General features: G+C 39.6%; 2 protein-coding genes across 6 annotated transcripts in view; both read left to right on the forward strand.

Annotated features, from left to right (window-relative positions):
- LOC115245581 (solute carrier family 2, facilitated glucose transporter member 1-like) overlaps positions 1 to 5,016 on the forward strand; it is a 28,010-nt gene extending 22,994 nt beyond the window's left edge. For 4 of the 5 annotated variants that reach the window (XM_029823964.1, XM_029823966.1, XM_029823969.1 and 1 more), the window contains 4 exons: positions 717 to 815; positions 1,107 to 1,671; positions 1,792 to 2,192; positions 2,303 to 2,650. In XM_029823964.1, the coding sequence (XP_029679824.1) occupies positions 717 to 815; positions 1,107 to 1,671; positions 1,792 to 2,192; positions 2,303 to 2,650 (1,413 nt within the window). Of the gene's footprint in view, positions 1 to 716; positions 816 to 1,106; positions 1,672 to 1,791; positions 2,193 to 2,302 lie in introns of all 5 variants that reach the window. The other variant, XM_029823965.1, reaches the window with a different exon arrangement.
- A 439-nt stretch (positions 5,017 to 5,455) lies between these two features.
- LOC115245580 (male-specific lethal 1 homolog) lies at positions 5,456 to 10,940 on the forward strand. Its single transcript, XM_029823963.1, has 4 exons — positions 5,456 to 7,178; positions 9,055 to 9,797; positions 9,881 to 10,099; positions 10,210 to 10,940. Exons 1-4 carry the CDS (start codon positions 5,898 to 5,900, stop codon positions 10,307 to 10,309), a joined length of 2,343 nt encoding a protein of 780 aa, XP_029679823.1. The 5' UTR covers positions 5,456 to 5,897; the 3' UTR covers positions 10,310 to 10,940.
- Positions 10,941 to 12,049: the final 1,109 nt, after the last annotated feature.

A 12,049-nucleotide genomic window follows, 5' to 3' on the forward strand; every position in this document is an offset into this window, starting at 1 on the left:
AAAAAAAAATACAGAACGGGAGAGACCACGAAAGATCCGGTCTTGTGAAATTGCAACAACTTCTCTTTCGAATGCTCTAGAAAAAAAGATAGAATCACGTACATATGCTCTAATTTAAACCGCGACAAAGATACGGGATCGTTATATGGGACAAAATAATATTCTGAATGAGATCTTGCTACTCGTGGACAGATGCTTGATTCTTTCAATTTGACTTTTGATGTCGAGCAAAATGCATCCTATTACACTTGCACATTGCATATTCATCACTTCATTAATATATCGCACGTTTTATCGGCATTATCGACATCTGCATTTCAAGAAAGAACAATGACGTTGCGCATTTATAATAATCGTTTTGAGATCGCTATCAATAGATTCTATTCCTTTCGAGAATGTTTTCAAAACTTCCATCTCTTTTTTTCGAGAATTATAATATTCTATTATCTCGAGCGAAAAACGTTTACCGTTAAATATTTGATATATGAAAAAAAGTTTAAAAGTGTGCGAATTTATATTTTATATAATTAATTATACGCAAATTTAACGAATAATGTGTGTTATATTCAAATGTTATCTTATGTGATATTTATGTTATATTTATATTTATATATATATTGATTATTAATATGTTAATGTTATTTTTGTATTCGATAAGATATTCATCAGAAATTCGTATCAGAATTTTAAAGTAGCGATATCATTTTTTGTCGCAGGGTCTCAACGGCCGATTAGCATTCGCTATCGCGGCAGCCGCTCTCGGTTCATCCTTCCAACATGGGTACAACACTGGTGTGGTTAACGCGCCTCAACAGGTATGACGAATTTTCGCATCAATTTAATTGTCAGACACCTTTTGCAACGTCTTACGTTAGTTATTTGCAATATCAGAGAATCCGAGACTGTTACATTTACTTATTTCTTAATATAGCGACAGTATTACGATATTTATTATTATGTCAGAGTCACGACGGAATCGTATAAAATATATGATATAACAAATAAAATATTTGTAAACCTGATGCCTGTGACGCAGAAGTGAACGAAACTATAACGAGAATAAAAAACGAAAAATGATTAATAAATGTTTCAACGTTTTTATCCAGCTTATCGAAGACTGGATCAGCCAGCTGAAGGCGAATCGTACGGGCGTGCCGACGAGTCAGTCGGAAGTGACGATGATCTGGTCTGTGGCGGTATCGATATTCTGCGTCGGCGGGATGATCGGGGGTTCCATGGTAGGCTGGGTGGCGGATCGCTTCGGTAGAAAGGGCGGTCTGCTGCTGAACAACATCCTAGTGGTGCTTACCGTGATCTTCGAGGGTAGCGCCAAGGCAGCGAAGAGCTACGAGATGATAATCTTCGGTAGATTCCTGATCGGTATAAACGCCGGGCTGAACGCCGGTTTGGCACCAATGTATCTGGCCGAGATCTCGCCTGTGCATTTACGCGGCGCCGTGGGCACGGTGTACCAGCTGGTCATCACCATCTCGATCCTAGTGTCGCAGATCCTCGGTCTGAATCAAATCCTCGGCACCGCCGACCAATGGCCGTTGCTGCTGTGCCTGACAATCGTGCCGGCAATCTTCCAGATGTGCACGTTACCGCTTTGTCCAGAGAGTCCCAAGTACCTATTACTTAGCCGTGGCAAGGACATGGACGCGCAAAGAGGTAAACGGATGAATAAAAGATTACGAATAATATGAACGTGAAGGATACAGTCTATAAAAATATAGACATAAAATAGCTGAATCTTGCTCTTTCTCACAAAGATCGTTTTTCTTTCCCCAGCGTTGGCCTGGCTACGCGGCACGATCGAAGTTCATGACGAGATGGAAGAGATGCGTACGGAGTATGAATCGGTGAAGTTGATACCGAAGGTCACCGTGCGCGAGCTGTTCGTGAATCCGGCGCTCCGCATTCCGCTCTTCATCTCTATCATGATTATGTTTGCTCAACAGCTATCTGGCATCAATGCCGTCATGTTCTTCTCGACAAAGATCTTTATGATGGCGCAGTTGGACAAAACTGCCGCGCAGAACGCCACTATGGGAGTCGGTGCGATGAATGTCTTAATGACCATGGTCTCTCTAGTGTTGGTAGAAAAGGCAGGCAGAAAAACGTTGCTCCTGGTCGGATTCAGTGGCATGTTTGTGGACACCGTTCTGCTCGCCATTTGTCTCGTATTTGCTGTAAGTATCCTTGTCTTTGATTGGGATCACGAAAGGTAGACACGAAGATATTCGAAAGAGAAAGTTGAAACTGCAATCAAATCTATTTCCGTTTTTTTTTTTTTTTTTAGGATACATCACGAGTGGCAGCATACTTTTCGATCGTGCTCGTCATCATGTTTGTCGTCTTATTCGCCACAGGACCGGGAAGTATCCCGTGGTTTTTGGTATCCGAATTGTTCAGTCAATCCGCCCGTCCGCCCGCCACCTCCATTGCCATTGCTGTGAACTGGACCGCGAACTTCATCGTCAGTATCGGCTTCTTGCCGTTACAGGAAGCGTTAGGTGCTTACGTGTTCATCATCTTCGCTGTGCTGCAATTGTTCTTCACACTCTTCATATATAAGAAGGTGCCGGAGACGAAAAACAAAACCATGGAGGAAATCAGCAGTATGTTTAGACAAATATCGTACCAATGAAGAGAATAGTAAAAGAAAATGAGAAAAAAATGTTTTCTGAAAGAACGAAATCTCTATTGGCACGAAATCTGAACGGTCAATGCGTTCTCTATCTCTATCTCTATCTCTATCGAGGAACTCGGCGGTTCGACGAAAGTGGCACATAGTTTACTCTACCTACGATCTATCAAAGCGCTTCCAACACTATGTCCAATGCGCTGTATGAAAGTTCATCGGATTGGTATTAACGTTGAACATTTACGCATAATTGCAATGTTCGTTACGATATATCTAACATAATTGAAGCGTAATCCGTACAATTATTAATTAGTGCCAATTATTGAGAGAAATCCGAAAATTTTAACTTTTTTTACTATTTAACTATTAAATTCTTTTTATTCCTAGTTATTTGATTCGGGAACTCTGTTGTGCAAAAGCTTCGAATACGAGTGAAATATTTCAAGGACAACGTCAAGTCGCGCATGCGCGCGCAAGTCCTTTCACAAGCGCGCCTGGTTTATAAGTTATAAACTTATAATCTTAGTTCCTATATATTTATATATATATATATATATGTTGCATCCACAGCGAAGAAAAGTTATCGCAAAAATGGTGAGCAATTTAAATGGCGCGAGACCAGCACAAAGAATACAATTCTTTCACCAAGTCTTTTCGACTTTTAATTTGTTTCTTACATTGGAAACAACGATATAACATACGCTACGATACGAAGAATTACAGCTCTAGTCACGAAAAGACCTCTAGATCAAGTGTGACATTAGAAGAATCTTACGTGCTGGTTGATTTTACTTTTATTTTCGAAAACGTCCGATTCATTTTATATCGATAGATTTCTATCGCTTTGCTAGACAAATTTTTTTTTATACGGAGAATAGCACGAAATAATATATCATGTTTTAAAAATATCACAATAACGAATACAATTGGGATATTTTTTATAGAATAACGGTTTTATAGCGCGTGAGAAAAGCTTGTGTTCCTACTATCAAATAATTGTATCGCATTACTATAAAGGAAATTTAAATAATCGTTGTTGAAAAAAAAAGAAGGATTAGCGTCGATTCACATTATACGACGATATAATAAAATATAGTTTCATAAGCATACTTGTACACGTATACTATAAATGTACTTGTGTGTATGTCTTTCCGCATCCTTGCAGATGCGAAGAATGTTTTGTCGCGTGTTATCGTATAATGTGAATAGACCTTATATTCGTGAGCAAAATGTATTAACTGCTTTTTTATGAAATAATTTATAACAGAAATTTGGAGAATATTTTATTACATGAACCCGAAGCGCAAGTTTTATTCGAATGAGAACGAGAATAATGTGTTAAGATACAATTGTAAATACAAAAATGTAAAGACTAGTATTGTATAGCATAGAGAAAATAATATTATATTTATGTATATGCACGTAGAGTTGATTAACGTTTAAGAAGGATATATCAATGTTATCATATATATTTTTAAAATATTTAGATTAATTTCATATATATATAAAGAAAAAAAAACATGCGATACGATACATATACTAAACGCAACTCAGGAACTGATTGTTATCTCGTAAATTGCAGATGGATATAGTGTATTTTGTTTTTACGCTATGTACACACTTCTCAAAGAATACTCATTTGTATAATTATCAATTTAGTATTAACATAATGACAGATTTTTACTATAAAATGAAAGGAAAACTAAGTTGCCTATAATAATGAACTCTAAATAAATCAATATTTGATTTTCATTTACCTTATTTGAAATTTATTATATATTCAAAAAGCGAAATTCGAAGTTTATTATATGTACGTTATCTAGCAGTCTTTTCTAGAGGCGAATACTGTGTATTTGAAGTGTAATAATCGAACGATTTGCTTGTCGCAAAACTGTAAATAATACAAACTTGTCATTTATCTTTAGCTAATTGATTGCTAATTATCGTATAAGTTTTTGCAATGCAGTTATTAGTATTTAGTTTTAGATGATTCTTTTATAAATAAATCTATCAATTTTTGTAGAAAGAGAGAGAGTGCCCCTGGTATCTGTATCGATCGAAAAAAATAACGCTGTACTCTGTAATCCATTATTTGTATGTGAAAAGATATTTGTTAGATAATTAAGATTTAATCAAAATTCAAAGAATCTCTATTAATGTGTATCTGCCTATGAAATGTATCATTAAGTGTTACACAAAATGTTTACAATGCGTTATAATTTATATGATACTCGATGCCGATAATATCGTCTAAATAAAAAGATTGGAATATTAAGAGCAAAACTATATATATATATTTATCATTTTATATTACTCGAAAATCTTTATGCATCGTATTGTCTAATAAATATAAAGAATGATATAGCTAATATGCATATTTTATTCTATAAAAATACTGAGAATATTTTACTTTTTAAAAATCATATAAAACATATTTTTTATATAGTACTAACAACAATCTCCATTTATTAAAATTTGATTTGCGAGTATACATATTTATTTAATATTGATACATATAGCTTCGAAAATGATATCTAACCGAATTAAATAAAAATATTGTTGCTCGCAACTAACATTTTCTCACCATTTACCATCGACAGTTATCTCCTCAGCTGATTAATCTACACATTTATTTCGCGACGCCAAGAAAATATAGTGATAAAACGATCGATATCGCAAAATGATCGTGGAAAGAAGTTCTCTCTCTCTCTCTCTCTCTTACAGATTTATTTTCTAAAAAATGTTTATATTTTATTAAAATTTTTTAATGAAAATTATATCTAATAAATTATATGAAAAATTGCATGTATAAGTAGATGGCGGCCTCTGACGGGAAATAATGAACTGCAACGGAGAGACGGCGCGTCGTCTCGTTGGAGTAAACACGAAGCGGAGGCGCCGCGCTCGCACACCTCGTGCGTGCTCGCGCTGGCACTCGCATTCGCGATTCGCGTTCGTCCGTAACGTCGTGAACATATTTCCCTCATAACAGGAGCAGGAGGGAAAGTAAGGGAGTGGAAAAGAGTCGGTTTTTCGCGTCAGAGGCTACGTGTCTGTTCGTATCGCGTCGCTCGAAGGTTGACGGATGACGGCGGTGTTCCGCGTTACTGTTGTCGCCGCGTACCGTACGCGCACCTTAGAGACGATTAATGTGCGCGGGGCAAGCGCGTGGTACCCTCGTGGCGGCCGCAAATGCGCGTGGTAGCCGCCGCGGCGACGGCGACGCCATCGCCGCGTCCGCGGCAAGAAGATGTCAAACGTCGGCTCGCCGTTCGAGCGACTCGTGAACGGTGAGAACAGCGTCGACGCTGCCGCCGCCGTCACCGTCACCGTCACCGGCGCTGTCAGCGGCGGCAGACGAGATAGGAGAAGTGGGGGCGAGGAGGGCCGTGTGAGCAGCTGTAGTAGTGGACGTGTGTTTGGTTCGAGGAGTTGTATTGGTTACAACGATATCAGTGGTGTTGGTAACAGTGGTGCACCCGCGGTCGTCGAGACCGCTATTATCGACGGCGCCGTCGTGACGTTGCCCGACGCCCGCGGCACGACGCCAGTGAATTCCAGTCGCGAGGCAACAGTATCGCGCATCCACGACAGTGGTTACCGCTGCTACACCTACGTTGTCGCCGACGCATCATTATCCTCGGCGACGACGCGCGTGTCTAATGACGGTGATGACGTCGTCACGACGACGGAACGCCGTGGACTCGCGCTGAGCAGCGTCGAGACGACGACGCCGTTGCTGCTTCACGGTGCCGGTAGCACCGACGCGAGGATAGTCAGTATCAGCAACAGCAGCAGCGCCACAAATACCGCCGCCGTCGTTATCGTTGACGCCGCGCCGCCGTTATTTCACGACGACGACGACGACGAAGACGACGACGACGACGACGACGACGACGACGAGGACGACGAGAATCATCGCCACTATCACAATCGCGGCAACAACATGGTCGCGGCGATGAACGAGCACCTGTCCAGCGCGACGACGACGACGACGACGTCGTCGTCGCCGGCGGCGGCCAACGCCGTTCGCAATACCATCGCAATGTCGTCGTCATCGTCCTCGGCGTCGTCGGCTATGATGACGGCAAGCAGCAACGCGATCGCCAGCGGCAACAATAATCATCCTCCGACAATGATGATGAGCAACGTCGGGCTCGGTGCCAATAACGGCAACAATTGCAACAACGCGCGCGGCCAGGAGTTCCAGGAGGTTGACTGCGACGACGTCAAGCCCGTCATCAACAGCAGCAGCGCCGCAGCCGCCGCTGCCGCCGCCGCCGGCATCCTCAGCTTCCCCTGCGACTTCGATCATATGTACGCCAGCATGACCGACGGCGGGGCACCGGCCGCGGCCGCGGCCCTCGGCGTCAGCCCCCTTCGCGGCAACGAGCCCCGTCAGAACGATCTCACCGAGGTCAAGCACCTGAAGGAGCTGTTGCTGCTGCATCTCGATCTCATCCAGCAACAATCCGAGCAGATAGTCACCAAGGATAAGCTCCTCGCCGCGCTGCGCCAGGAAAACGAGACGGTACATGACACGTGGAGGATGGTTTTATTTTATTTTTTTTTTTTCCCAGTGTTTTTTAATACCCGCTTCTCCCTCCCCCATGAGAAATCGATGAATCCAAGGGAGATGTAAAATAGTGAATTGATGATTCTCGGAAAAATTGAAAAGTTCTCTTTTTTTACTTGTATACACATCGTGCTTTTCGGTGATCAGTCACATGGCTGTGATGACATTTGATGATATATATAGATGGAGAAAATAGAGAGATAGAAAAATGTTTAAATCTGTGATATATGATTTAAACTTTTATACTCGTAGAATGAAACTATAATTACGTCGATCCCTTTCATTTTGTCTCTTAATGTCGTTTGTTATCGTAATTTGCAAAGTCGACAGGTAGGGTGGATGATCTATTTTAATGCGAAAAACTTGTTTTGAGACAGGTGTGATTGTCGTTTGAATCTAACAATAAGTCACTGTGTATTCTGGCGATCGAGAGATGCGGTAAAACGAGGTGAAGTGAATGGCAGTGAGTCATCGAGCGACTTTTTCAATTTAAAACCCGACTCGTGTCCTCCAATCCCATTCACTCGTCGGTGTCCGATTTTCGTGCGAGCATCGCGATAATTGTATCGTGTGTACTTTAAAGAGAGACTTTAGACACGGATAAAATTTAATGTTAAAAGATTGCGTGACATAAGTCTTTAATTTAGAAAATATTTGTTTACCGTCTATTATCTTGCGTTTGTTAGTAAAAATTATATAAGTTTCTTGAGATGTAAGAGACGGTTTAATCCCCGAAAGCGTAATAATTTAACTAGAAAATGTCAAAGAGGAAAACTTGAAATTCGGCGATTGTTTTAAAATGTACATCACAACGCTCGTGCAGCCGTCACTTCATTTCAAAATAATACTATCCAAATCCACACTTTCGAACACACTCCGCATCCAAACTCGCGCCATAGAAAGCCCTCTATCATGATCTCGCGCGTGAATCGAGAGAGAGAGAGAGAGAGAGAGAGAGAGAAGATTGCGGGACGTAAACGTCACACGCGGATCGAGTCTTCGTAGCCTGTTCTCGGTTCTCGTCTTCGCGGTCGTCATCGCCGATATCGATCGTAACGAGGAGGCTTCGAACGCGCCGCCTCGACGTGAGAGAAACGGGCGCGCGGGTCTTGCTCGTCAATCTCGCTCCCTTCTTTTTTTCCACCGGCGCGATTTGCCTCTGGCACCATTTTGTAAAAACATGCCGCGCACACATGCTCGCGAGTGTCAATCTCCCTCTCTCTAGGCCGTCCTAACCTAAACACAGAGCGCGCGCGGGGAACAGGTTGACCGTGAAGGTCAACTGCGCGGTGTCAACACATGGTGGCGCTACTTCCGCATTGGAACCGCACGGAGAGAGAGAGAGAGAGAGAGAAAAAAAGAGGAGAAAGAAACTTAGAGACGTTTCATTCGCGGGGAACAACGTTTTCGATGCTTGATGGTGTTCGACATGTTTGAAAATGACAGTTAGACAGTTAGGGAGGAGAGACGCAATTACATGCCGCGCGACGATACAAATGATAACGTGCTCGAATACCGATACGTAGATCGGTCTCGCTTCTCGAGATCGAACCGGGTAGAGTAGATAGTGTTTCGTGTTTCATTGACGGCGCGAATGACAGAGCGCGGGTCCGTCGAGTTAACCTGTCTGTGTTCCTGTTCCTATTGCGAGGGAGAAAGAGTAACGAGACACGAAACAGTTCGCGAAACAATTTAACATGATTTGCGAAGAGAGGAAGATTGTGTACAGACGGTACACGAGGAGTGTAAATAGCATTTAAATATCTATATGCGTAGACGCGTTTTAAATATCATGACAATTATGGAACGTCGTTTCGGTTGTCTGTTGCAGTTAAAACTACGCCTGGAGCGTATGGAGAGGCGTGTGAGTCTTCAGAAACTGAGATCTGAATTTGGTGAGAATTCGACGAGTTCGGAACACTTGGGTACTTGTTCGCCTACCAGTGTCAATTCTGTAAACGTACCGTCGACGAGCGAGTTGCACAGAAACGTTCAATGCGAGGGTGGCAATACTTTGCATGAGAGCTTTAAGATACGTCTAAACACTAGCGGCGGTATCACTACTGTCAAGCAGGAGCCACTCGATAATCAAATTAAGCTTGAAGTGAAGCAAGAGCCTAACGAGTCTAGGTTTGAATGGGAAGAGAAGAAGAAGAGACGATCGGATCCAACCCCAGTGTCTACGGGTAGTAAGAAGAAGAGGGGGCTTTCCTGCTCGTCGAATGTTAGTACTGACGGTATACAGGATAAGGTATTAGGTCAGACTTTACACGAGATCAATAGGAAGAGCGATAGGAAAGCAAAATCTCTCGTGAAGAAAGAGTCCTTTCTCACAACGGAAGAACACTATTATACAGCCGTAGGGGATTCAAATTATACATTAAGTCTGAAACAGTCCAGTCCAGTAGAAACAAGTAGTTCTCTTGAAATTCCAAATTGGAGAGTGAAGGTATACACAAGTTGTTATACGATGGAGGGAACCGAGAACTTAGACGATGAGATTTTTAACAAGAGACATTTGAAATTGGAGAATGACGAGAGGAGAAGGAAGCGATGGGATGTGCAGAGGATAAGGTTTGTAAATCTTTACTCGATATATATCATCTCTATGGAATATCACAATTTGATTTATATCTTAATTTTATCACAATTATCAGGGAACAAAGGCATATAGAGAAATTAAAACAAAGGCAAGAACGCCAAAATCATCAAGCTACGTGCTATAATACTAATCATACTGGTCCTTGTCCCTCGTCCATGGAGGAGGAAACTGTTACGTCCTTGTGGCCTGATGTAGAACAAATTCAAAGTCTCCAAGTGGATCCACACTTGCCAGTAACTGCATTTGGCTCTCTTATTCCTAGTTTTACTCCAAAGTAAGGAAATGAGTTTCTTGAATGTACACATTTTGCAAGTAAATTTTTATGTATTTATATATATATAAGTATATTAAATAATTGTGATATAATTATTATTTTCTTTTCAGTGAATTTTCATTACCTTGGTCGAATATAGCACGAATAAAGTGTCGTCGTCCTAAACGTTCAACAAGTAGAAGAAAATCTACAGGTAGGAGAAAAATTTAGGGAATATAAATTTTTATAAAAATGGACAGAACTGATTTTATCTGCTGGTTTTAAACTCTTGAAGAATATTGTTCCCTCTCTCACGCCATATTTGAAACAGCGTTTCTCATTTCTATGCAGATAATGTAGGAGCCTTCTTCCTCCTCCTTCCCAAAGATATTTTTATTGACTTTTTAAACATCTGCAATATAATATACATAGTTTATTTTTTCTACATTTTTGTCAGTTAAGTAAATTAATTGTCAATACTTCTTTGATACATCTATTCTACATTTTGATGTACACACACTTGCGGTGTTGGTCATTTTATTTATGTAACTGAGTATATCACACAACACATGACGAAACGATGTATCAGTTTGTACTGACATGTCGGAAAATTTTCAGCTCTAAACTAGATTTCCGTTCCATTTCAGTGGATTGACAATATTGATATTAGCAAAAGTTTTTGACACATATGTAAAACAATTTATATTAATTTTGTAATTAAGTTTTTTTTTTGCTATTATAATATAATTGTAAAAATCTTAACAAAACTACCATGTACACATTAATGACATACACTTTGTAAAAATATGTTGTAAGGCAATGTTACGTAACGGAAGAATATAATCAGTTTTTAAATCTTGGGTAGCCCCGTTTTTTTTACATTTTATAAATTCTATATAATTTCACTTAATATCGAAAAATATTGAATACTCATAAAAAGTTAGATATCCTTGCAAATAGATCGCGATTTTGTTAACTCTCAAATTTTATAATACAAATATATTTATTACACAGAGCTTCCTCTCATAATCAGTGACAGATTCTCTGACATTTAATGTCTCCTTCAGGAAAGTTTGAAGGCCTAATTATAGAAATAATATTTAACTTTCATGGACTTTTTGCTGAAGAAAGATTCATGTTGAGAAAATCTGTAACTAAAAGAAACTGAATGCCTTTTGATATAATTTATATATTGTGAATCTTTGGTTTTAAGCTGTTGTAAGCGACCTCAGTCAATAGCATATGCTATTTTTGCTCCCACACACATGTACTCTTGAAGTGTATTGTGATCCGAGAAGTAGGCGGGGAGAAACTCTGGATATTTGTAAAAAATTGTAAACAATTGTAGTCATTAATACCAACTAATGATCAGTTTTAGCGACTCGAGGTTCTTTTATGCGTTTTGTAGCACAATCAGTTAAGCTTGAAATTTAATATGCTACCTTTGTGCGAATTATATTTGATAAATAAGATATATATGTCCACAGAAAGAATCATTATATTAGTATTTTATAATTCTGTAAAAGATATAATTTTATAGCTCTGTCCCAATTACTTCAATATTGCGGAGAATTACCGAATATTCTGACAATAGCTCCCTAGAGAGATTTTGATAGTTCGATTTGTGATAATTCCGATTTAATTTGCGTTACATAGAAAAACTGTGGTATTACGAATATAAGGGATTGCAAATGAGATAATTTGAGCAGATAACAACATTATTTTCGCATATATATATTTCCATCTGCTGTATAATTTTAAGATGTCGTTTGACTCGCATTACTGAATGAACGAAAAAAGAAAATTGTATATAGCTACAGTGATAGTTCTTTTTTACGTTCTATTTTTAAGGGGTATATATATATTTTCTAAAATAGGGGTATATATATATTTTCTAAAATATATATACCTTTATATATATATATATATATATATATATATATATATATTTCATTTGGCTATGTTCGACTT

The sequence above is a fragment of the Formica exsecta genome, unplaced genomic scaffold (assembly GCF_003651465.1).
Source record: "Formica exsecta isolate Colony F162 unplaced genomic scaffold, ASM365146v1 scaffold122, whole genome shotgun sequence".
Classification (NCBI taxonomy): domain Eukaryota; kingdom Metazoa; phylum Arthropoda; class Insecta; order Hymenoptera; family Formicidae; genus Formica; species Formica exsecta.

Excerpts from the sequence above, each read along its gene's own strand:
- LOC115245580 (XM_029823963.1), top strand. The coding sequence starts at position 5,898 with ATGTCAAACGTCGGCTCGCCGTTCGAGCGACTCGTGAACGGTGAGAAC. Across the intron at positions 9,798-9,880 it reads TGGGATGTGCAGAGGATAAG|GGAACAAAGGCATATAGAGA; the intron begins GTTTGTAAATCT and ends CACAATTATCAG. Across the intron at positions 10,100-10,209 it reads ATTCCTAGTTTTACTCCAAA|TGAATTTTCATTACCTTGGT; the intron begins GTAAGGAAATGA and ends TTTTCTTTTCAG.